The 27,541-nt window shown below is 39.5% G+C and overlaps 1 protein-coding gene across 5 annotated transcripts in view; it reads left to right on the plus strand.

Moving 5' to 3' along the window:
- Positions 1 to 760: 760 nt before the first annotated feature.
- nrg2a (neuregulin 2a) overlaps positions 761 to 27,541 on the plus strand; it is a 45,951-nt gene continuing 19,170 nt past the window's right edge. For 2 of the 5 annotated variants that reach the window (XM_060890543.1, XM_060890545.1), the window contains exons 1-4: positions 762 to 1,004; positions 8,187 to 8,349; positions 8,786 to 8,904; positions 26,797 to 26,917. In XM_060890543.1, the coding sequence (XP_060746526.1) occupies positions 899 to 1,004; positions 8,187 to 8,349; positions 8,786 to 8,904; positions 26,797 to 26,917 (509 nt within the window). In that variant the 5' untranslated portion in view covers positions 762 to 898. Of the gene's footprint in view, positions 1,005 to 8,186; positions 8,350 to 8,785; positions 8,905 to 26,796; positions 26,918 to 27,541 lie in introns of all 5 variants that reach the window. The other 3 variants (XM_060890544.1, XM_060890546.1, XM_060890547.1) reach the window with 2 other exon arrangements.

A 27,541-nucleotide genomic window follows, 5' to 3' on the forward strand; every position in this document is an offset into this window, starting at 1 on the left:
TTTTCTTGTGGTTGATTCTTCAGGATTTTATGCATCTACTGGCCTTTGACTGTGAGTGTGTGCGTGTGTAGAGAAGCAGTCAGCGTAACTCACCTCTTTGCATGTGTAAGATTTCTTTCCAGAGACTGCTCACGACACTACTAGCAGGGACACGCTGGGACTCGCTTACAGTAGAGGGTGGGAGACAATACAAAGCAAAGTGTGGGGGAAGGAGGAAGGGGAAATAAAGTGAACAAGCATGAGGGGGAGGTCAAAAAAGGGGATGCGGCCCTGTCCGGTTACAGAGGTTTTTATTTTATCGCTCTTATCTGGAGATCTAAATATAGCTCCTAGATGCTCATTCCAGTGTTGCTGCACTGGCATAAAAAAAGTTCTTGGGATTGTATTAGAAGTTGCTTTGGTCATTGCAGGCTGTAGATGTCTAAGAATGAGCATCAGAATGTGGTGAAATATCGTGCCCTAAACACTGGGGGCATCGTATATGTCTGTGACTTCTGACCTGAGCCCACGGTGGAGGCCCAAAAAGGTCAGATGAGCAGGAGTAGTCTGAGCGCCGCAGGGTTGTGAGCACCAGCCTCAGTACTCATCATGTTCATCTGAAGCTTTCAGTCAAGGAACAGTTAATTGTCTGACAGCAATGGGAAATGACTCCCTTTTGCTCCCTCCTTCTCCTTCTATCCCTCCCCTTCTCCTTTTCTTTTCCTTTACTCATGCTCTGTCACAAGTAGGTGTTTCCCTACATGATGGGACCGAGTGTATATAGGGCACGAGTGCTCAGACAAGTTCAGAGTCTTGAGCGCGCCTGCCACACACTTCCCCCCTTAGGACTATTGCTGGTTCTCATTGCTGTCCCAAGTCTTTCTCCCCCTGAGTGGATTAACACTTTTTTGACACTATCATGTCAGAGGGAAGAAGGGAAGAAGGAGAAGAAGGGAAGAAAGAGAGAAATGGGAAGAAAAAAGGTAAAAAGGAGCGCAAGGAACAAAAGAGTGATCTGACTCAAGGTAAAGAAAGACACAACACGCAAAGGTGTGAGTGTGTGGATGTATGCATGTTCGTACGTGTGTTGCCGACAAGGGAGGGGTGTGAGACTCAAGAGGTAAATCTCACACCTCATCTTGTCAAAGCTTGCTGCCTGCATTTGTCACACAGGAGGACTTCCTAAACGGCAGCATGTAGCGGCACATCTGGCCTCCTTGGCCTGTGCTGGTAACTGTGCATGATTGTGTGTTTGCCGTGCGAGCCTCAGTCTGAGTGCTTTGACATGCCGGGGCCTCCCTGCTCCCCCTCAACCGGCTGTGCCAAGTTGCTTTTACAACTTTCACAGTTGATTCCAGTATTTGGTTTCTTAATTAGCACTCATGTTGCTGAGCCTGTGTGAATTTCCTCTTGCTTGCAAGCCACTTGGCAAGAGCTACTATTGATTCACATCCATGCTGTATCTGAAGGAAGCTGCACTGCTGGGCATCTGCAGCTCTCACCGCAGTTAAACCTTCGACTATAGATTCACTTACAATATCACTGTGATCTGTTCTTGAATGAATGCTAGTCTCTAAGACGCTCTTGAACAGCTAATGGAGTGCAACATGCTTGTGCGGTCTCTTTCAATGTCTGTTTAGGTTTCTGCAAGTCTCAGCTTGTCACTGTAGTCCGACTTCAGGGTCATGCAGGAAGAGAAATTCTCAACCTTAAATCTCCATTTACAGCCGTCACTCACTAGATGATCTGTGGAGGAATGAATTTTTGGACAAGACCGAGTTGCTACTCTGTCTAACGCTGTAATTAAAGATCAAGCTTCAGAGACTTGAAAATTGTTTTAATCATGCCAAAGCTGTAATCTATCAACACACCCTCTTGAACCTTTCTGAGATTAGTCAAAATGCTTTCACAACACAATTTTGGTAGAGAGAGAGAGAGAGAGAGAGAGATAATGCACATTTAAATGTACTTTTGTAATATCAGTATTGCGGACACCAGTATTGCAATAACGATGAACCAAACAAATCTATGGTGCAACTTCACAGTTGTGTACATCTACTGAGGTGTAGAAACACACAGAGGTAGCAGGTCCCTTAGGAGGGCATCATTCGTCCCCTGAGCATTTACCTTGATCTGAGATATCCGCATTAGATTAATGAATTTCAAAGGTATTGCATAGTATTGTCTCCCACCTTTCCCCTGCTCCTACCCCCCACCTGTTCATTTCCAGGCTCGTTCCATGGCTCTTCTCGCCTACACAAGGTTTCCTTTGCTCTGTCGCCCTTAGGCTTTGCTTCGCGTGACCTCCTTGATAAAGTGCTTTTATTTTTTGGCGCACTTCTACTGTTATTTCCTTCTTAAATGTTGTTCACTGTATTGTCTTTACACGCAACTGTAATCTAACACATGGGTGTGTGAGAAGCCACTTTTAGTAACCGTGCAGTTTCTCTCCTGGAGCTGTCTTCACGCAATATTTAATCTCCTCTGCTTTGTCTACTGGAAACAAAGCAAAGTCAGGAAGAAAAGAATGGCCGGGAGACTCAGCTTTTCCCTGGAGGCTAAGGTTAACCCTGTCACACGCATTTGCTTCTTATACCGTCACGTTTTAATGCACGGCTAAATTTAACTCTGTCAGAATGACAAGTAGGAAATCATGGTGATTGACTCATTTAGCCCACAAACCTAGACACACAAGAAAAGGCATGTTGGAGAAATATGTCAGCCATGGCCTAAATAAGATTTTTGATATGAGCTGTTGGGATAAGGTTGTGACAACAAGGATGTGCCACAGATTTGTACGTTGTGGGGTTTTGTGATATCTGGTTTGTTCCTCTTCATTCTTCGTTATTGAAGTGCAGTGCTGAATTTTTGTCATTTTAAACAGATCGGATGTTGAATTGCCCTTGTGTTGTTCTTTATTCTCACCTTACCTGGTGAGGGATCCCTCATTCTGTCTCCCCTGCTGATGTTTCTTTGTTTTATTTCTAAATGGTTACACAGCTGATGTTCATGAGTGATCTAAATTGTAGCTCTTTTATTGTTAAGAACCTGTAAAACCCACGGAGACATGACTGTGTTTTGGGCATTGTAAATCAATTATATGAAATCTCTGATGAGAAATCAATTTTCTTTGGAAGCAAGGACTAAATTGTGGATTTTTAATAATGGCTAAATAGGGTTATATTAGCAATTTGCTTATATTATTTGCTTGGTTATTTTTATTAGGTCAAATTATTGTTTCTTACTTGAGATTTTCTTTTTTATTTGAATATGAGCTTTTACTATACACACTCACACACACACACACACACACACACACACACACACACACACACACACACACACACACTTACATACTACAATGTTTTAAAGTGTTTTTTTATATACACACATATATAGACATACATATTTAAGTTTTAGTCTGGTTATATTTATTTTATTACAGATTTTATAGCATTTTTTTTCTTTTGTGCCCATATGGAACAAATTTAGCAACGTGTGTAACAACGAGTGAAGTGAGTCGACTCAAAAGTGGTTAGAGGTCTCCAAGGTACTGGAAAGCATGAGGACATTTATTGAGTTTATGAACATTAACATTATTGAATCATGCATTTTTTTTGGTGACTTTTCTTTTTGTAGCTTTGTAATTCCAGCATCAAGGCTGGATGATAAAGATGGCATGTCTGTAATGGACGTAATCTTTCATTGTTTTTAGGTTTTATCCTACAGGGGTTTGCAGTAGATGGTGATAGACAATGACATGATGTACGTAAAGCAATCCAGGCTGATGATTTAATGTGAGAGAAAATGAATGAGAGAATTAAGCACAACAAAGTGAATGATTGTGTTAACATTTCAACTAATAGTATGGTAGATGTATTGCTTCACTGACAGACCAGTACAGTGTCATAAATATTTACACCTGTAAACTGATTTGTATCGAGAAAGTTTATACTTCGGCACTTTTCTCCTATTGCTTAACTTATGCTGACCAAGTCATGCTATTTTTACTTTAAACATATGTTCACTTTATTTAAATGTCCTTTAAAAGAAGAAAATAGCATATTTGCTGTGCAGATCTTTTTCATTGCTTATGCTGTATTAATATATTTCCCAAACCATATATTAAATAATAGGAGTCATGAGCATGATTCTTAGCTCATGTGCTGACAGCGTAGCATTTAAAAGTATTTTTCAACAGAATCGATGTTCAGTTCCTTTCTTTAAGGCAAATATTTGTGGTTTTTGATTTGGTTTGCATTTTTTATGAGCCACAGATCTTCGTAAACGACAGGCCGCATGGCAAAAGTACAGTGCGTCGAGATTCTTTAGACATTCTCTGGTGATTAGAAGCAGCAAAAGATCTGATGTACAGTTGATCTTGTAACCTCTCACTATGTTTAAGTAGAAAAATTGCTCGGTCTGTTCAACCAAATTTGCAACACTACAGCAGTCTTACTCTGAGCTTTCAGCTGTTGTTCAAACTTTTTTTTTTCTTTAGAACTCCTTTACTTGATGCACTTGAGCGAAAATTGCATCAGAGCACATTCTCCAAATGCAACAACAAGCTGCTTGTTAAAGAGTTCTTGCAAGTAGAAGAAATTGGCAACACTTAATGTTGCATCCAAACACAAAGTTCTTTAAGGCTTTGCATTTTTTCCCGCCATTCCCAAGGTGATTTAGAGAGTCACGACTGAATCCTGGCATCAGTCCCTGAGGCTATGCATTTCACAGTCATTTTTAAATTATGGGCAGGGCCACAGAGAGAGTGTCATGTGTCTCGTAAAGTATGACGGTTGTGTAAAAAGGCTGTTGAAATATGTCACATGTGAGCTGCTTCGGCCCGATGATCTCTAACACACATGTAGTACACGTATTCACCGGTGTCCTGCCTTGGTATAGACTAAAAAAAAGATTCTGGAGTAACAAATATTAAGAAACAATTTAGCAGTTATTTGCCATTTATTTCTCGCGTTCGAATCGTTGCTAGTATTGTTTTTTTTTATTTTTGTTGAAGTTTTATTCTGGAATTAAACTGTTATAAATTGTATTTTATAATTCCTTCTTAATGATTGGGATGGAATTTCTTTACAAAGTCACTTCTGCATCCTTTTCTTTTCATTATATACAAGCCTCACTAAGGATTTAAAACAAAACAGGAGCACAAGTTTTAATAATTCAGTAACCAATTTTGATTTCTTTTCTACACGTAAACTTAGAATACACTGAAGAATTATTTCACTAAACAGTTGCTGCTAACAGCAATTAAACATCATCGATAAATTCATCATCATCAAATTAAAATATTTGTTAAAGCCCTGTTGGTTCTGCATTCTGCATTCTGAGGCCAGTATTTTTGGGGTTAAGTGCAAATAGCTACAAGGTTGTGTTCAAATCCCAGTGTTGGGTCTTGGTGCATGACCTTTAACCCTTTAAACCTTTAACTGCTTAGCTGCATACTTGTTATACCTTTACAGCTTATCTCGATTGAAGTCTCTTAGGGTAAAACATCTGCTAACTGAATAATGAAAATGTTGGTCGTTTAACGCTTTCGTTTTTTAGTTCAGTGTCACAGCATCGGTTACTTTTCTCAATGGTGGTTCATGTGGTTAAGGCTCTGGGTTGTTGATCATAAGGTTGGGGTTTAAGTCCCAGCACCACATTGCTGCCACTCTTGGGCCCTTGAGCAAGGCCTTTAACCATCCCTGCTTCATGTGTGTTGTATCATAGCTGCCCCTGCACTCTGACCCCAACTTCCAAGTCAGGGATCAGTGAAGAAAAGTATTCCACTTTGCCGTAATGTACGTGTGGTGATAATAAAGGTTCATTTTCTACAAAGCACAGCACAGTACTGAGTGTGGTGTTAAACTTTGTTAAACAACACAACATTTGTACAACTCTGTGTGTTTGTGCGCGTGTAATTCTGGATTTCTACTACATCTGTACTGTACTACAGACAATAGCCTAGCCCAGAATTTTGGCATGTTTTTTCGTTTCTGAGAATAAAACATTATACCTGAACCTCACTTTAAATGCAAGGGTAGTTTTTGATACTGGCCAGTAAATATGTAACACTCATAAATTGTATCATAAAGATGTCTTTAAAAGAGATCTGAAATAGTGAAATATTCACAAACTACCTCAGTGTGTGCCTCACTGTTGGAGAAAGTACAAAAGAACAATTTTGGTAAGATGTTTTCTCACGACTAGAATTTTAACGATATAGTCACTTCTTGAAATTCAACAATTGCCCCTTGACTTTTAAAATAAGCCAGATTTGAATCAATGGCTTTACAGCTAAAGGAATACATGTTAGAAATTGTGTTCATGCTAATAGTGCTAGAGCTACAGATGTGGTAGGTGGAGATTAGATTTAAAACACTAGAGCATTCCTTTAAAGCACACCAGACATTGATCTATGACTTAACTAAAGCCGGCCATGCTTTCCTATCACACTGTATCCATCTTGCATTGTGCTCATGCAAACCACAAGCCTTTGTGCCTCTATCGGATTCTCGGAAGTGTTAACAGTGTTAAAAAGTTGAGCTTCTAGCTTTGCTTTTGGCTTTTGGAAAGGCGTAGGCTTTGTAGCTTTAAAATGTCACTGGGAACCTGAGAGGGAATAATACGGTCACCACATTCACAACATTTTTACCAAAGAACCTGACACCGCACTGTGCTGCAATATGACAGGCTTCATTAGTTTCAGCACAATATCAGGAATGCTATCCTTTCAATGAACAAAATTTAGTAACATGGATTAAAGGTCTGCATGTACTGGGAGGGAGAAGTGGGACAGACAGGCTAAAATTATTCTCGCTGCTGATTTTTTCAGTGCTTCAGGTCTAGCATCTTAATTGAAGTCATTATGAAGGTACACTAAGTTGTTTATTTTACATGATAATTTCACTTCCTTTAACAGTGGACACTTTTTTAGGTGTATGACACTTGATACAATGAAGTTCTTTATTCTTATTCTTTTTGAATAACTTCTGTCAAAATGCTAGCTGGATTTTCCTTTCAAATTAACTAGCCACCTTACTGACTTAATAAATTGTTCAGATGATATTGTTTTCCATTTCAACATTTTATAAATACTATACACCTGAAGTAATAATACACTTTAATCCAAACAACATAAATCCAATGGAAGATGGAAAAGAGTAAAGACGGTTATTATATAGTAGCGATTGAAGACGCATGTAATAAAGTGAAGGGTGAAAGAGCTAAGTGAAGATTTTTTTGCTTGGACGATTTCACCCTGAAATCATGGCTACTTCACTGTCTACTAACCCCAGAGGGAGCGATTAGCATTCTCTGCTGTTAACAATGTCAATACTGCCGGTCTTCCCCTGCTTTTTCAGTATTAGCCTCCGGTTCACCTGTCCTGTTATGCAGTCATTCATTGACGGAGTAGATCCCATTCCATATGAATGTCCATGTGAATGCTGGACTGACTGCTGTAACGTCCTTGCCCTAGTTTAGCTTTCTGGCCACTTTGTGTCTGACCACTGTTTAGCCTCCTCTTTTTGGCGTGTAAAGTGTGGTGCATGTTATCTAAGCTATAATGTTTGATGTTAGTTTGAGTTCTCCCAGCTGCCTTACTGTTTCTCTTTCATGTAATAGCTGCAGACATGTTGAAGGCCAAAGTCTACTCCCTGTTTACAATTAATGTGAGACGCATTAGTATAATCAATCAGGATTTTGTTCTCCCCTAGACACGGTGAGAATGCTGGGCAGTGTGGTTCTTATCACTGAGTCTTTTAAGTGTTTTGCTTCAATGATAGGGAGTGTGGGTCCTTGCTAGCTGTGAGCTGCAAATTCATTTAGACAAGAAAAAATAAGGAAAATAAATCATCAGCATATTTAAAACAGTCGTTGCTACTTTCTGGACTCACAAAGGATGCATATGCCTTGAATCTATGCCCTCTAAAGGCAAAATCTTTTTTGAAAAAGAAAGGGACATTAGAAAGGGACGTTCATGGACTGCTATTGAATATAATAAGTTGAGGTGTAAATAAAAACACAAACATACCAGTTGTGTGTCTGGTAAAATCTTCTAGCTAGATGAGAAAACTGTCTGATTTTCATTACATGCAGATATCTCTGTGTTACCACACGTAATAAATGATCCTTGGAACAACATGCTTCATTAATACAAAACAAGAAATTGTAACCTGACCCATTTGTTCTCTTTCTCTTTCTAGGAGCTCCTACAATTAAACCTTTGCGGAGCCCGGTAGTGGTGCCAGAAGGAGCTCGGATAACAGTGAAGTGTGAGGCCTCGGGTAAACCTCCCCTGTCCTATAAGTGGTACAAAGATGGCACCATTCTGAAAAAGAGCAAACAAGTCAGGATCAGAGCCAAGAAGTAAGTGTGTGACTAGCGATCATGTGGGCATGTGTTTTTTGGATTCTGAAGGTTATGCAGGCATCACAGATTGAAAATTCGTTGATTCCTTTGTAGTCATGGAACATGAAATCCCCTGCTATTTGTATGAACGTAAACTATAAGTCAGATTACAAAGCAAAGAGCCTGGGCACTTCCTTATAAAGTGTTTCACATCGTACCAAACTATTGGTCATGTTTGCTGCTAAATTTACTGTTGGCTGGATTGCAGCCATACAGTATAAGAGCCATCTGTAACATAAAACTGCACATTATAATCCTTTTGAATCTCTGTTTTAGAGCATTGTTTTGATCTCTAATCTGCTGTTGCTAGGATTGGACTGACAGCCATGTTGTCAGGTTTATTAGATCCAGAGTCATAGCAAAGTCCCATGACTCTTCTGTTTCTATGTCGCAGGAAAAACTCCAAGGTCCAGATTACTAGTGCTCGGCTGGAGGACTCTGGGAATTACATGTGTGTAGTGGAGAACGACAGTGGGAGTAGCAACAGCACAAGCACCGTTCATGTCCAAAGCAGTAAGTAAAGCTCATCCTTGGCTTACTTATAATCAATGATCCTATTCTGTAATTTTCCGTCAGTTGTCTGAGTTCCTAAGGGCAAAGTGTTCAGCTGCTGTTTCAGAAACATTAATAATGCAATCTTTAATCTGGCTGCTGATATCATCAGTTAAGTAAAAATACTTTATAGTCCCAAACTTTGCAAATGCCACATCACCAGAGCTTTTTTAACATGCCAAGACACAGGTCTCAGGATACAGTACCATGCAGCTGAGAGCTTCACTTTGATAAAGCAACTAGCTATCCACTGAGCATATAGATTTGTGGTGATTCTTTTATTAAGGCAGATTTCCAATACTGTGAAGAGGGACAATATTTCTAATAGCAGACCAAGCTTCAAACTCTGAACTAACCTACCATCCAGAAGAGTAATAGTTATAAATTCCTCACTTATCACCGTCTATGTCTATGGTCAGTGTGGTTCTTGCTCTATTTCCTGTACTTCCACTGTTGAATACATTGTGTGCAAACCCTGGAACATTGCCTGCAGCAAGACACTGATTGATTTATGGAGGTTTCCGTGTGATTAGCAACATAGTGCTTTGACTCTCCTTCTTCTGTGGTTAGATGGATGAGAGGGTGTCACCTTTGAAAGGCATGTATAAACAGAAATCGTTTATTTTACAGACCTGGTTTTTTGGTCAAGAGTATACACCACTTTTACCTTAATTCTAGTTCTTTTTTATGTTCTCCGCCTTATTATTCTGCCTTTACCTTACCGGCTGGACAACTTTATCCACCTTGGACTAGCTGCTTTGTCATACTGGACGTATTTATAAAATACACATGAATACTCTTTTTCTGGATTACTTTTTTAAATAACTTCTTTTTTTCTGGATTATTTGGATTCTTAACTCCTGGACAAGTTTTTCTTTGCGGGTTTCACTGTAAATGTTCTGACTGGTGTGTCCTGAAACTAACTTTTCTACCTGCCAGCTGTGAGACCTCTTCCTGTGAACCTGGCGCCATGTCGGTCTATGTGCTGGTGAGTAATTGTGTACTCTCTCATTAGTTGTGCACTGTCAGTATTGCTAAGCCTTTCATCCTACTCCTGATTTTACTGGTTGGACTGCTGGTGTTGGCTAACGCATTTGTACTGTGTGGGTTTGATTTAGATCTCCTCCTGATCTTATGGAGAGTGTACAGTCTATAAGGCTAATCAGTACTCGTTGTATCTCTCAGGTAGGCTGTAATATGTTTATTTCTGTCTGGTGGTAACTGTAGTTCAGGAAATCAGTTGTGGCCCTACCTTTCATCAAAAGCTGTTCACCTTTCCACTGTCATACTTACAACACGAAAGCTTTGCCCTAGGGTTTTCCCTACTTATGGCTGGTGTCAGTTACTCAGTATTGCCCTTCATTCTCCATATGCATCTTGCCCTACCAGAAACAGCCTGACTGTTTATTGCTTTGCCAGCAGTATAACCCTTACAATCTGGTCAAGCAAGCAAATTCACAAATCAATGTCTATAACCCAAGTTATTGATTTCTCCACCCCTTCAGGAAGGTGGACATTCATAGTCACATCAGAAATCATATGTCAGTACAGAATGGCAAAATGTACATCGTTAAATCGCTATTTCATAACATACAAAGCTCTCTTGTTTATTGAGAAGACTAATACTAAAACACTTTATATCCACTTATTCAGTCTGATCTCAAATCCCAAAAGCTCTGATCATCTATTATGTCATTCCAAAACTGTCTCTTCAGCAATACGTCTATTAAGCCTGGTACCTTTAACCTGATAGTCATGAACTCTGTAATTAAGGGGTTATTTCCAATTCGATATTATATATCCAAACTACTAGAAATATATAAATAACCAATTACCCACTCAACTACTATTCTTCTCTACCAGTAGCAGACTTTCCAGAGATTCCTATCCATGCCGTATAACTGTGGAAGCTCTCGAAGGAGTGACTAATAGTCCACTTGTCTTCCCTGACTCTGGTGCCCTCGATATTCTCATTTTGCTAGACTTTAGTACAACCGTTTTATGGAATGAGTCATGCCATTCTTCTGTCTTGTCTATTTTTATTAGAATTTATTCTCTATTCTCTCTGAGGTTGATACAATGTTCTGTACATTCACATCTATCTACAAATGCTCTTTGTCCTTCAAGCTTCAGTTCTTAATCCTTTTGTCTTCATCTTATATATTGCCTACTAATGCATTTTCCTTCTGGTGTATTGATGGTTTCCAATAGAGCATTAAATGCATCAGAGCATTAGGAAATGTGCATTAGGACTGGGATCCTGTAGGAACCACAGGGCCCAAGAAAAGGCCATGGGAGCCAGCTTTTATTGCTGCCAGAAGCCAGCAGTGGGATATAAAGCTTGTGGGACTATGTAAAAAAAGGAGCGTATGAATTGCTCATGTGGCACTGTATGATGTGTTTTCTGCAACATTCATTCATCAGTAGGATTCTTTATCTGTAGGAGGGATGGGATTGGTCAAGAGTGTTTGCAGGAGAGGGCAGGATTCATCAGAATTCATTCAATAGCAGGCAGGATTGGAATAATAATAATAATAATAATAATTAAAAAATAATAATAATAATAAACAGTACCACAGAAATCCACAAAACAAAACTGGGTTCTGTGGAAAAATTATTCAATGCCACCATTACGAGAATTCTCTATTTGATCAAGACTGTGTTGACAGATTTCTTTTTTCCAAACATTAAAAACATCTTTTTCTTTTAGTTTGCCTTTGTTTTTTAATGTAATGTGGCCTTCAGTGTGGGTAAGGTGCTGTTTATATTGATAAAAAAAATTATTATGTATTTGGACCCATAGGGTTTCCTCTGCTGTTTTCACCGTCTTTTTGTGCAGGAGCTGTTTGAACAAGACAGAGCTTATTCTTCTTTGAAAAACAGCTTAGCTGCCACATTGATTTTGATGAAGTCCTCCATTGGGCACACCCACTGACAAATTATTTCCTCAGGGGTGCATTAGTCTTGTACTAGTTTTTATTAAGCTTTTGCCAAGTTATGAGGCCTGGTTCCTCTAGAGCTGCCAATAGCATCTGAAGCATATTGTGCTACATTTCTATTGAAAACATGTTTATAGAGACATGTTGTCATAGCTTTGCTGTCTAGGAGTTTCTGTAAATTATATCATGAATTGATGCATATGCTAGGTAAATTGTTAGGTAACAGTACCTAGTTGTTATCTTATTACGAACAATTGTTAATAACATGATAAAAACATCTCCACATACAATGTTCGATTTATTGTTGTCTTACCACACAGTCACAGGTCATACCCTGACAAAGCAGTCTTTTCCTACAGAGTTTGAGGTTGTATAATGAAAATAGATTAAGAGACCGGTGAACATCTACTTCTGAAGCAGGGCTACTTGAGCTTTATTTTCAGCTGCCCCTGTCGAAAAATATACAGTTATTGCCTTTGCAGCTTCTCTCATCTCTGAAAAGACTAATTGCTCCTTGGTAAAACCTCTGAAATGTAAGACACCTCAAAGCCACTCTTTAGGCACACTTGATAGATAGACGACATCAGGATATCAGTGGCCAGAGTGGGGCAATTTTTCTGTGCTAGCAGGAAGCTTCAAGGTCATTGTAAAGCCAAAGGTTTTGAAGCCAAGCTAGTGCGGTGAACCTTAAATTTCACTTAAAAATGTATTTGTTCTTAGAGTCTTTGTTATGGTTGCAAGTGTTAAGAAATGTCACTATATGAGTATTATAACGTTATAAGTAGCAATATAACTATACATGTTGATAAATGCTACAAAAACATCGGTTAAAACTGTTTATGTTTAGAAGATATGCATAAGTGTTAGAACCAAATTAGATAGAGTGATGAAATTTCTACAGCCATTTACATGATGGTTGATTTTGTATAACGAAGCACATGAGGTAATTGCTATGTTATTATGTCTTATAGCAGAAGGCTGGATGGTTGCCCTTGCAGTAAGATTTAATAGGTTGAAGGCCACACTTCTTGCCATAACATAGGCAGACAATCTAAATAGATTTGATGGTGTGTATGTGCACATATATGTGTGTGTGTTCATGTATTTATATAAGGTTTTTCTCGCATTTGTAAGTGCATATTTGGCAGTGTTTCTACTCTGAGGTTACACCAGGTATCTTTTCCTCTGTATCAGATTGTATGTAAGCGGCACCTTTCCTTCTTCTCTTAATAGTCATGTGCAGTTCCTGCATGCATGTGCGTGCGAACAAACCGGCACATATGTTTGTGTATGTGCACTTAAGTAATTTGAAACAAGCCCAGGATTTCTAGGATGGTTGTGGTGTGTAGTTGAGGGAGTGTGTTGCCTCTAGGCTGGAATACACCCACATTGCCTTTTGAACATATAGCAACCCCACTAAGAAACACAGAGCGAAGGATTCAACAGCGAGGCAGCCAAGTGCACCCCAGCCTTAGGTGACATTAGATTAATATAACAGTTGAAAATCCTTGAAGTTGACAGTGTTTCATAAAATTGATATAATGTTTTTCCCAGCCTGGTAGAACATGAGGAGAGCTCCAAATATGAGAAACACTCTTATCACTTCCATCGTTGTGCTGTTCTGCCACGCAGCAGGGGGGAGAGAGGCCTTAATTTATTCGCCGCGCTGACTCGGTTGATTTCCATCCTAAGGTCATCAGTGAAATGGCTACTGCTGCGAAAGGCTGCAGTGCTGCGAGGCTGCTGCAGCAGCATGGATCCGCAGTGCTATGTGGGTATGTGTGCTCCTGCCTGACATGGGGGTGGGTAAAACAACAAAGACTAAGAGAGGGAAAGACAGTGGATGAGACCCAGCTGCTTTGCAGAGTAACTTGCCTCAAACTCATTCTCTAATGCAACGGCGAGTCTTGGCATGAGCCGATCTCACAGACAATTAAATGCGGCCCTGAGACAATCACCTGGCTGGATTTTTGTCAGGGATTGTGCTGGTAGTAACGAGAAATCGATCACTGTCTTTAAAGACAATGTTCATTAAACTTACAATACATAGCCAGTACACACAGATTGCCATACGATTACAACATACACCTGAAACAGTTGTACTACTTGATGAAATTCTCATTTAATTTGTACAGAAACTGTATGTAGGTACTTGCCATGTCACCGTTTATTTTGTTACAGTTGTTCTTGGTGTAGTGAAGAGGTTGATAGGTACATGGCTTTCTTGAAAGCTTTTGTAGGAAAGACAAATGTCAAAATTATATTAAGTGAAATCCTTCAAAGATACTGCTGAATGTTTACATAGTGAAATAGAACTGTGATAAATGTCATTCTCACTCATTCAATAAACTGTCGTTTGAGTCGTATCAATTGAATTAGTCGACCTTTCTCCAGAATACAGAACCTTGCCAATTTATTACTTACTAGACTAGTATAAGCTTGCACTTAAACTCAATGTATACAGGATGTATTTCTGCAGTCTCTCAGCAAGTTCATTCTTGTGTCACACCCTTTACAAATAGAGTTTTACATACAAGGGGCCTCATCTTGTGGGTTGCAGGTTGCCCCTTCTGATTTTCAGTATTACACACACACATGTACACTCTCTCTCTCTCTCTCTCTCTCTCTCTCTCTCTCTCTCTCTCTCTCTCTCACACACACACACACACACACACACACACACACACACCGAGGGTTTTTCCAGAGATAAAAATGATTGCACTCATTAATAACACTGGTCAATGCTAAATGTGTGAATGTCTGTGTAAAGGTTGGCTAAAGCTATCCCTGGAAAGAAAGACAGAGAGAGAGCTTGAAGCTATGGTTAATGAAGACAAGCAGCCGCCATCATCGTGCTTCCCCCAGAGGCAATCTGGCCTCATGGCTGCCTTAGAAAAGTGGTCGGTGTTGGGAGTCATCGCTTAGTATCGTATCCCTCGACCACGTGCCGCATGGTGGTCTAGCAAGTGTGTGTGTGTGTTTTAGATGATCTCAAGATGTGTTCAGGGCATAGGTCACTTAAAGGGTGAAATCTGACAAAAGATGAGGTCTCGGGGGAATGTGCACTCCCATAGAAAGCAAACACGTGTCAGTCAGTGGCGGGTAAAGCCATCCATAATTATAAGTAGGCCCTCATTTTTAGCTTGATCCCAAACATAGTTTCAAACTCCTGCGGTGCCTGTTTAATATAAATGTTAATAAACGTTCTAAGGTAAGGCACAGCTTAAAATTGAAAGGTAGCACAGCATGGAAATGGAAATTTCTCACTGTTTTATTTATAATCACAAATTCACATTTTAGAAGCACTGACCGTGTTCAAAATTAGGCATTGCCATCATATTCAAGAGCGTGAACTGGCATGAGGTTTCAAAATACCTGTGTTGAATTATTGCAACCTGCAATGATTTGATTGATGGAATACTCAAACCATAATGTAGCCATTAAAAGAACGGATCAGATGTATACTATAACTCTTTTATAACAAACCTAGACATTTGTTTCTTCTGTTTTCCAGTGTCACTGGAGCTATTCCTAATGATGCTTCTGAATAATGGAAGTTTGTATTCCTCAAACAAGCTGCATGTCTAAATCATACCAGATGCTTCTAACCAAGTTGGGTGGCTTACATGGGTTCTGACACAGCTATCAATAAAATTGAATAAAACCACGTTTCAACGCTAAAAATAGTGGTAGCGTCTGTCTTGAGTTAATTTAGTATAAGCATCAGATTTGTATATTTGACGTAATTCACATGATAAAAGGCTTTAGTAGTATAGGATACAGTTACCTGTCTTGATCGCTATATTGGTCTTGAACCAAAAGAGCAAACCTCAGACCTCAATCCTCTGTGCACAAAAGGGAAAAAATGTGTAAATTCTATATTTTTTGTCGGTCTATTAATTTACCTCAGATATAAGCGCCGTCCTAGTGCAGCATTTAGAGAGTGTTTTGGCATGGGCTTCATGCTTAAGGGGACTAACATTTTTGTGCATGTGATGCACTTTTAATTTTGCCTTTGACAGGTCATGTGTTGTAATAAAGAGCAGCAAGAACAAGGCTGCCTTTGCTGTACAGTACTCATTTGAAATTAGTTTTGGTCAAAAGTCTTGTCCCTAGAGGGCGCTGTCCCACTCAGAGCAAGAGAGAGTGAGAGCGTGACATGAGAGGAATGTGTTGATGGAAAATGCAGCTGGGCGGCTGATTGTTCCAACATCATCAGTCATGCTGGGGCCCACCAGCAGCTCTCCCTCTCTCACTCTCTCTCTCTCACATGCACTCTCACAGACACTTGCAATCTTGTGAAGCAGCTCACAAATGCTTCTCTGCACACAACACCTGGCTGTATGATGCAAGGTAATCCATTTGGGCCTAAGAACCCTAGCCCAAACCATTATTTGTCTTTAATGCATGTTTTAACCTCAGAGTCACAAAACATGTGCCAAACCTTTAGGCTATTTCTTTTGTGCCAGCCAGGTAATATAGGTGAACTTTAACCTGTAAATTTTGAACCTTGGAAATGCCAAGTAGATGGACAAGTGGGTGGTCTCTTTCTGGAGGGAAAAAGTTCTGCTAGGTTCTGTGACTTTCTGAGCTGCTTTGACCAATTTGTTTCATTTGAAGAGATTCATAAAGACATTACCAATTGTATGGCAACCGGCTTTAACAAACGTAACATCACGTTTCAGACCTTACCACTTACGCTTCACCTGCATGTAGAGAGGCATGTGAACCTGTGCATGTTGGAGTGTGTCAGCAAGTGTTTTGGATTATGATCCTGGAGATCCTACATACTCAGACTGTTGAATGCTGTGAGGTTTGTTTGACCTTTAACCCAAGAGTCAGATCTTTATGCGGGTTGTCTGGGAGGGTAATTGTGCACTCCACTTTGGAGTCTTGGGCACTTAAGGAGCATATATTTCTCATGCTGCTAAGCAGATGTCGCTCCTGTTTCACTCCTATTTTCTATTTCTCTCTTACTCTGTATCCACTGATGCATGCTGGTGCCTGCTGGTCTTTCCCAGTCCAAATTAAGGGTATTGGGGGGTGAGCTCTGTTTTCCCCATCAGGCTGAACAGCACAGGAACCGTGACAAGCAGAGCAGCTGTGAAGGAACTGTAGGCTGGTGCCTTGGTGGATGGGTGGGGTCAGATTTGGCTTTCCCCAGGGCAGCCAGCTCACCCCAGCGTCCCGACAGCACCATTTCACGCCCATCACTGTTCAAGGGTGGCCGCCTGCTCATGCAAGTATGTCTGGGGGGATGGAGATCTGATGCCAGAAGCATGCCGTCACTCCACACCAGTGTGAGGATAAGAGTGCATGTGTTAGTCCATGTCGGCAAAGCAGCATAGAGAACAACAGACCAGGAAACAGCAATAGGATTTTTTTTGGATCACGTAACTGCCAGGAAGCTACTTCTGTGAGATTCCTTGGACAAAAACACTGGCAGGGTTTCAAACTGTAGGATTTGGAAGCCCCAAATGGACCCAGATGTGTCTTTATATCCTTTGCCCATGTTGCTGGTGTCACTTTGTGAGGGGCAGAGAGTGTCTGTTGTGCCTGGGATTGGGGTTGGGGCTAGCTCTGGGGCTGAGGCTCAAAAGACGCTGGCGCTCCAGGGTTACCCTCTGTCCCATACTGCTCATCAGCGCTGGAAAGGGTGTTGTTGTAGGAGGCCATATCAAGGGAGAGCTGTGCTTCTGATACCCACTGTGTTGCTTTTGTTGCTGGGTCTGGGCACCTACCTGCTTCTTCTGAACCATGTTCTGATTCCTAGTGGAAAGCCCGACCTGCCGGACCTCCTCAGAAGTGAGGATGAAGATGTTGAAGAGGGAACAGGGAACACTACTCCTTCATGGATGCTTATCGCACTTACTGGCATGACTGACATTCCTCCTACCACATTCTCCATTCAGGAGACCAAAGCCGTGTCTGTGTTGGCACCTGGAACAACTTTGTCCCTGGCATCCTCCAGCCCCACACCTAGTAGCACCCCACCCCCTCTGGGTAAGTGCCCAACTCCTCTGCTTTTACATTTTCCCTATTGTGCAATCACATGCAATAGCGTTCTTTGAGTTCTCTCTGCGACGTCTCTGAAATGATTGTGGGAGGACAAGACCGGGCACATCAGCTATGCAGCAGGAGAAATGGCAAAGGGAAAGAAAAATAAAAGCATGTTAATCAAATTGAAAAAGACATCACGAGGTCCACCCAAAGTCCTTTTTGGGGGATTACATGGCCCCTATTGTTTCTTTCTCTGATTACAGTGGTGGTTTATAGTTAAGGTCCGCGGCTCCTGAAAGCGTCTTTTTAGAGTATTAACACTGGTAGGTTTGTTTACGACTCTTGCAAATTCTTCAGACAGATATTTGGCCTCCTTAGGTTTGTTGTATATGTCTTCAGGCATCGAGCGCTTCCTTTTAGCACTTTTTCTGGAGTCTTATGTAAGCAGTAAACAGTGCAATGAGCTGCTGTGGTAACTGAAAGGTCAGAGGTCAATCATTCATATACATTTAATAGTATAGTTTTTCTTTTGTAGGCATGTGTGTCCAAATCAGGTGAAAGTAGAAAAGAGTTATGATGAACTTCCATCCTAGGCCTGAAATAAACTAAAATACGATTTTTTTAAATATGATTTTAATTATTTAAACATTTTTCTTTTTTTCTTATTTTTTTTCAAACTGTTGCACCACATGATTAAACCTTATCAATAGAGTTATGGATTCTTTATAAGTCACTTATAAAGAAAATATGATCAATAAGTGCAGCTAGTTTAGCTACAAGCCCACTAGACAACAATTGGCTCAATTTCACTTAACTGTCCACTTGATTGCAAAGCACAACTCAAAGCCCCAATTAGGGAATTGTTCTGTTTTGACCACAACACAGCAAAACATACAGCTTCTTGTGTGTGCATGTGTGTGTTTGTGTGTGTTTGTATGTGTGTGCGAGACTGCTTCAGCAAACAGAGCTTTAAAGATTAAAGAGACTTTGTGTATGATTTAAAGTGATTTTGTGTTCCTAGTTCTGTTAATGCACCTTTTATTTGGAATGAACTACAGATTATTTCTTGGAATCTTTCTAATTGATAACTGTTATGACAAGCATTAAAGCTGGAGCTTTTTTTTTTTTTTTTTTTTTTTTTTTTTTGCTGATGCTTTTAAATTTCTTTATGGATTGTGTTTTACATGCTGTTGCGTAGTTTTCGGTGACAGGGCCCCCATGGGGAAAAAGTCTTGGCTCTGAGTTGTTATCTTGCCTGTATAAACAATTATTTTATATTACTGATATTGATTAGTACCATGTGTCATCTCTAGACATTTATTTGAGGAGTGAGGTCTGCAAACGATTTCTGTTAAAGGACTAAAAAAAATTGCCTGTATGTCTTGTGTGGCTTATGTAGTTACAGGATTCTGGGGCATTTTGTTCTGGTTTTTGCGTTTGTATTTCTTTTACGCTCGAAGGAATGTCACAGGCAAAGGTGAAGGCAATACATTAAAACAAAATGACAGGCATCTGCTTTCTAGAAAACTGCACATTTCTTTGCACTCTCAATATTTTTTCTTTCGATGAACCTCCATTTCTGGAGTGATGCAAATCAAACAACACAGAATACAAGCATTCGGCTATATATCATTTGTTGGGACTGTGTGAAATATTGTCTTTGTTGGATACATGAATGGCAGCCAGTAGCTTAACCACAGATCTTCTAGAGATAATGAGATCAACATGAATTTTACATCACTGAGGAATGTACAATCCCTACAACTACATTGTGTATGCACATATTTGTAACATTACACACTTAAACCTTTCTTAACAATATATGCCTCATATCGCAGATGTTGAAATGATGGTTTGTGATTCACTAACCACATTTATTTACATAAATCCAGTCATTTTACCGTAGAAAGCAAATACACAAGCCTATTCATCACCATATACACTCATCCATGTGGACTACAGCAGCCTGGTGTCTAATCAGATGGAGCCCTCTGGTCTATGAAAACAATTGCTCCAAGACTTATCTGATGAATTAGATTAAATTTTCTCTGTGGTAGGCCAGATGTGTTGATTTTGGGTTTGTGATGTAGTGGTGTATATTGCAGGATGTCCTTCTAAAGTTTTTGGGAAGCCCTTAAGAAGAGAGGCATGTTTCAGATAATGAAAACCACACCAAAGCTGGAAAAACACATAAAGTCTAAGCTGACCTTTTGGCTCAGTGATTAGAGGTCTGTGTTTGGGACTGTAATGAAAGAGACCCCCGGAGAAAGACTGCTGGTACAAGGGCCTGAAGCAAACATGTATGATGCATCATTCCTGTTCATATGTACTGCATTATTTAGCATGCTTTTCAAAATACTGAAGTACAAATCACTACTTTCTGTCACAAACCACAAGCCTAAAAAAGTATTGAACTGTGAAGACTGTTTCAGCCCATAGTAAGCCCCTAGTGTGTATGTGTATTGTGCACAGGACTCCAGATGAAGAAACGAAACCTTCTGAGCATTAGGGGCCTCTCTTTTCAATTTTACGACTTTCCTAAAACCCTTTGGCGAACATGGAAAGATAGATGTTTATGAAGATTTCCAGATGGCCTAGTTTTGTCTCCCCACCCTACCTCCGGATTCCCTTTTAAGTTCTTTAACCATGGAGGAATTATCAACTCAGGAGCTAAGATCATCGGCCAAAGTGGAGATGGCGGCAGCGACCTTGTTTAGGGTCCCAAGTTTTTAGCTTTTCTCTCTGAGGGAACCTGTTGGAGTTCTGTATAGTGTTTCCCAATCATACGGGGTTCCAAGTGAAACCACTTTGAGATGTGACCATCCCTTAACAACTATTGTTTTCACTGTTCACCATCATGTAAGGCCAACCTGACGATAAACATGCTTGCACAAAATTAATATGAAACCTACACACAGATAAAATGAAATAATAACCTCACCAGCGATTAATGGGCTGAATTTTCTGAGTGCTACATGGTATGAGGCAAATTAACATGGGTGACCAAATGAAAGTGACCTTGCTGGAGTGCATTGTGTTGTTGCTGCATCTCATGGTAATGCAGGATTGGTGAAAGTACACCAAGCAAGAAACTGCAAGAGGCCAAATCAGTGATTCCTGTCAGCTAATAGTCCAGGAGTACTCACTGTGCCTCAGGCTGGAGGACTTAGTAAGCAGACTCAACACTCAGCTTGGAGAAGAAATGCCGATTAGCAACAACAAATGCCATTCCGGATATGAAGTATTTCATTTTGACCCCCTCCATCATCCGGATGAAGACAGGAGCCAACCATGGGAAAGGCCTTCAGCTACTAAGTACCCATATAGAGTACAGTCAAAGGATTTAGTTAATTATTTATTTTTGAATTCCAACATTGAAGGATGTATCTCCCCATTTCATTCAGTACGTAGAATGAGCATATTTGCCTGTATTAGCGTGTCCTTCCAACCTCCAGTCAGTCACACTCTAGTTTTTCCTGTGGCACATGCTGTCTCAGCAGGTATTTACAGCATGCTCGCAGACATCCAACAGCGAGATGATGAAAATAACAAATACATAGAGGAAAACTGTAGTTATGTAATTGACATAGCTCCATAACCGAAAGGAGGGAAATCTGTTCACAGGGTCAGCAGGCATGAGCATGTCAGACAACACTATAATTAACCACTAACAGGCTGGTTTTCATTAGGAAATAATGCTCTCTGTGTTGTTTAGTAGGAATAAAAACATGGAATCAGGAATACTTGACTTCTCCTGATAGAAAGTCTTTAGAAGGTCTGGTAAAAATGAGCAAACATTTTGAATGATGGGTGTAGTCGTGTTGTTGCGTAATTTTGCGTTCTCTGTTTCCGCAGGCAAAAAAATGTGCTTGTCCCTTCCTGACTGGGGTTTTCATTTCAACCAGATTGCAAATCATCTTACTGATGCAATTTCTGAGAGCTCAAAGTTCAATCTTTTTATTTATTTATTTATTTTTGGATCATAAATTGATTATCTTAAATCAAGTTTGCATTTTACATTGAACATCAATTAAGGAACATCGAACTAACCAAAATGCTAGCATGGCTTAAATGACTGGGAGCTAGTCAAACACACAGAGTCAGAAATTAGCAGCTTTCTTTTATTGTATGATGTGTCGGCTCTATATGACATTTTATATATATATATATATATATATATATATATATATATATATATATATATATATATATATATATATATATATATATATGAAAAAGCGACCCACCAGGCTGAGTGATACTTCTCTTTAAAGATCAATGAAGTGATGTATCTCACAGGAACTCAGTTGTATATTGAGTTCAATATGTCCACAGAGGACCTCAGGGAGCTCCACTACATACAGGGAGGATGGAGAAGAACACGCTACTCAGCAGCTCCTTTTGCTTTTGCATGTGTACTGTGTGAGCCAACAGTGCATTGTTATTACAGTGTGCCTCTGCTGTTGCTCTGCATGCCATTTCACGACACACCGTGCAATAAATAGATAATACGGTGCAGGAAGGCAAGGAAAGAAAAACAGAGAGACGGTGACTGGTCGTGTCAGAAGTGTATCTATGTGATGTGTTAGATTAAATCAGGATTTTTCTGATCTAAAATATCCTTTGTTCTATGAAGATTCAGCTGATCAGCATGCCTGAACATTTAGCACCAAATATAGTCAACTAGCTGTGAGCTCCTGTGGATTAAGACACTGTATGAAACACTGTTATCTTGACTAAATTACCTAAAAAGAAATGATACAGTTAGGGACACTTTTCTTCTTATTAGAATGTTTGACACACGGCTTCTAGATGAATCTGAAGCATAATAAAAACTTTAGTTCACCTCTTTCAGCCTCCAAAGCAGTTTGTTGTACTTTGTATAAAGTGTCTTTTTTTTGCTATGTTTCATTTATATCTGTTTTGTAGTTTGTCTTAAATTGACATTAATATTTACATACAGACATATACAGACCTGCTCTGTTATTTAATATGCAGATGGTATTACTGAGCCAGCGACATATGTCATATGTCATAAAGCTAATGTAAGCATTCCTTGTTATCATTATTAGCTTATGAATTCTAGTGCACAGATGTAGAGCTATATTTCATGTTTATACGTAAGCTTGTTCTTTTTAGTTCTTTTTTAAGTAAACAAAAAAGAAGAAATATCATGTATACAAAAATAATCTAAAACAAAATTTCTAGCAGAATTGGCACATTTACAGTACTAATATTAACTATGCTAGCAAGCTATCTAGTCACAGCACTATGTTAACATTACCAGGTGAATATCTAGCTCATGTCTTACCTCACCAGAAGCAGCTATTTGTCTGCAGAAGCTAGCTTACTAAAATTGCTAATAAGCTAGCTAATGTTGAAAATGATATTATTTATTTAAAACCATATGCTAGCAAGAAAGCTGTTTTTTTTTATTTTTTTATTTTGTAAGACAGCAGATGAGTGGCCTATGAATCTAATTTTAGCAAGATAATGTTAGGGTAATTAGTATATACTTCAAATTAGCCAAATTTTCTAACAAATGTTAGCCCTACTGTTGGTAGCAAACTGTGTGTAGCAATTAATTTGAAGTAATTTTAGTAAATAAATCATTAAAAATGTTGGTGTTATTCACAAGCATGTTGTTCTTTGAAAAACTGTAAAGCAAAGATGCATGTAACTAAAATTTGCCAGTATACAGCTTTATGCTATATTATGCTATATTTTAATGATGTAAAATATAAAAATAAAGTAGTAATTAAAGGCACACTGTGCTTACCTGAAAATAAAGTAATTTAAATTAGTTTGGGTACAACTTTGTTTTTGTTACAACATCTGATTTTTTTTTTTTTTTTTTTAATTTTAAATGCTTAGTTTGGTTGGGTGGGAAAGCACTTTTCAGGAGGGCTACAGTCACACAAACTAACCAGTATGAACAACCGTGCCGAGCCAAAAAACATCTCAGAATGTACAAAATGTGAACCCTTGAGGAAGGTGGGCTACATTAGACCACACTCCTGTCATCCAAGAACAAGAATCTGTTATACTGGAATCACCTGATCACATATCTTTAATGTTTGACATGAACTTTAACTAAAGCTCTTGGCCTGTATCATCATGATTTTTTTGATTGTTCTGCTGCCACCTGATTGGCAGACAGTGACTGTATATGTAAATAGGAAAACCTCCCAAATCTAGATGTGCACATTTTCTTCCCTGTTAAACTATTACTGCATCCATCATTTGCGTACTGGAACACGGTTGGCTGTTTATTTTGTGACATAATAACACGTCTATAAGTGACACAGAATGATGAGAAACTAATTCTTTAACACTGTACTGTACTTACCTTGCAAGTACGATTTGGAGGTCATTGTGTATATAATGGCAATGTAATGGCAAAAAAGAGAAAGAAATCTACTGTTGTTTTTTTTAAATATGTCAGAAAGACAGGAACAGTTCTCACACCGTGAGAATGAGACGTTCACACTGATATTAATTTACATGCTGAGTTTTCCCCTTCGTTGTAGGTCACATGATCCAAAGGAGATGTGCACTGGTTGTTGTGAGTCAATGATGAGCTCCTCTTGAAGGGAGGCTGATTTCTCCTCCACAAGTACAATCCTATCACCTCTTTATTCATTTCAAGATAAAAGATGAAGACTTTTTCTTTACTGGTTTTCTGAGTGACTTTGCTGTCTGGCTGCCTTGCCTCAGGCTACATTGTGCTGAGCACAGATCCTGTCACATTCCGGACTGTTGCTCATTTTCACACATTTGTCTTTTATTTTTTTTAAAGAAAATTCAAGCGGATTAATGTCTGGAGCTGGAAAAGAGTTTTGCAAAGACTTAATACCTGATGGTTTTCACAGCAAATAATAAAATCTGGAGTCTCAGATAAAGGGACAGACATTTATTGGCTTTTATTTCTGGGGAGGTTTTTTAACTAACATACTGTAAAGGACGACTGAAACGAGAGACCTGTGCTTGGCACATATGAGCATGTTTTACTTTATTATAAACTATGTTATACTTTAAGGCTCATCACCTTTCTCAAGCGCACGCATAGAGTGTCAGTTTCTGGGAATTTTTTTTTTGGTTTCTTTCTGGATAGAAAATAGGACACTTTGATCTTGATAAAGTGCGTGTTAGAGTGTGTGTGAGTGTGTGTGCAGCTTTGCATGTGCATACTTGTCCCATCCGTTTTGCAAGTCTGTATCACTGTGGCTAGTAGTCATGACACTTTCAGTAATTATTATAGTTTAATTTCACACCATGTTTCACACTCATTTGGGAGACTTTGCAGCTGCATGATCGTTCGGGCTGTTGATCGTTGAATCATATGTTCCTTGTACAGTTTGTCCTTCACCCATCAGAGAATTGGAAAGCAGACTAATAGCTTTACTCTGCTATGAGACTCTCTGATCTTGACCCCATACAATAGTTAATAAATGGTGCTGGTTCGTGCCAACAGGAAACGACTTCCCCTGTCAGTCATTACTCGTCTCTTGTTTCAGTTCAACAGTCACACATGCGCCTCGTACGAGCCGTGTTTGGATGAAAGTCATAAACAGATATGTAAACCTCTACTGTGTACTTGTAACAAAACCCCTGCAAAAGCATCCAGAGTTCTAATTCCAGCGTAATCACATCATGCAGATCTTTTCTACTCCTGTTTCCTGGGTTGTACTGATTATTTTCTCATCCAACAACTTCTCAGCAAGGCGGCATTTGCGTTCCAGGTTCTGTATAAGTCCAAATGTAATGTGTTAAGTTGTTAGTGAGTGGTTAGTATTTATACAGTAGGCACACTACTCAAGCTGTTACTGATTTTTTGCTATAGTTGCTATAGATGTTTATGAAGTAAAACACAAACTTGAAGACCTTAAACTTAATAAGATCTAACTTACTGAAAAGAAATCAGTGCTGCATTCGGCTTGTTAATTTCAGGGTTTTATTAAATATTGTCCCAACCATAAATGCTATAGCTCATAATGTGTGCATAATTTTAACCATGGAGTGAAGTTGATTTTGGTAGAGGGGGATTGCCCTAATTTAATTAAGTTGTATCCGCCTTATGTGCAGCAGTAGACTCTAAAAATGACACATTGCTTTTTTAAGATGAGGTATTTAGCTGATCTGAGCTCAGGAAACAACACTAAACTAACTACAGCAACACTAAAGGTACAAAAACTAAACTTAACTATATCCATACTGATTTCTGAAGTGTTTTCTCTTGCTCGTTTAGAAGAACCACTTCGTGTCAAATAAAAATGCCTGGCACATCAGTGTGACTTGTAAAGACTAATTGTAAAACAAAGGGTTTCCCCATCAGAGAGGGTTCCAGGTAGAAATGTATATATAGAGAAGCTCCAAAGTGAGTACTGTGTGTAATGTTAACCTTCATTTTAAGCAGACAGAACTGAGTGTACATCTTATACTCCAGCGTGAAGAGCTGCTCGAATCCAGCAAGACGTTAAGCCATTCCCGAATACTACCGAATAAATCAACAGAGGCACATGGAGTGTTCCTGTACTCTCTCTCTTACGGAAATGTTTATCTTTTCGCATTGAACATCTTGAGACGCCATCAGGGCTGTTGAGATTGAGAGGAGATTTGTGACGGCGACTAAGAGGTCATTGTTGTGAAGTGAATGGCTGTTTTTATTACACTGTTTAGATAGGCTGCTCCACAGGATAAGATGGCCATTATGCACAGCTAACACGACCCGCATGATCTAATGAATGTTATCTCACTGGGATAGCCCACTGTGTCAAAGCCCGCTTTTTTTTTTTCCTAGAAAATGATGACTTTCTCAACAGAGACGTGTGTGTCAGAGCGTTTTGCTGAGACGTGCCAGTGCAATTGTGGCTGTGTCGTGATGCTAACGCGATAATTGTTTGTCTTCCCTCAGTAACCACAGCGTTACCTCCGGGCTCAGGCCACGAAAGAAGATGCAATGAGACAGAGAAGGGATACTGCGTGAACAACGGCGAGTGCTACTTCATCCATGGTATAAATCAGCTCTCCTGCAAGTAAGTTGCTCTCCCTTCTACTTCCCCACTGTTAATTTATGATATGTTTGTGTATAGCTATGAGTGAACCACAGCATTCATTCTTCACATCACTCTGTATTTTGTTCACTTCAGACCTTTTCATCTTTGACTGTAAACAAATGCTATTTTTTGATAATCGTTTTATCATTTGATGTTCTACACAAACATACACCTACACATGTTCCACTTTTTAGATAGACTCCTTAAATGTTGGAGTATCACAGGATGATTAAGTGGTACTCATTAAATCCATTGCTTTATTTTGATTACACAACCTCTTCAGCACAAGCCAAATGGTATCCATCAAATATATCGTGTCCTGTTTTTCCTAAGCCACCTTTGTCATCCCTCCCTCCCTTTCTCTCCATTGCCGGTCTTCAGCAGTACTCCTGGATCCCCTCTTGCTCTCAAGCTTGCTTGAGAGCCAACAGGTTGACTCATTGGTGTAGATGTTGAGGAGTGGGATTATCTCTCTCTCTCTCTCTCTCTCTCTCTCTCTCTCTCTCTCTCTCTCACACTCTCTCTTTGTGATGTGTATGGAAAAGCGAAGATGGGCCTCTCACACTACACGTTTAGTGTGTTGGAGGGAAATGTATCAGACCA

The sequence above is a fragment of the Tachysurus vachellii genome, chromosome 17 (assembly GCF_030014155.1).
Source record: "Tachysurus vachellii isolate PV-2020 chromosome 17, HZAU_Pvac_v1, whole genome shotgun sequence".
NCBI classification, from domain to species: Eukaryota; Metazoa; Chordata; class Actinopteri; order Siluriformes; family Bagridae; genus Tachysurus; species Tachysurus vachellii.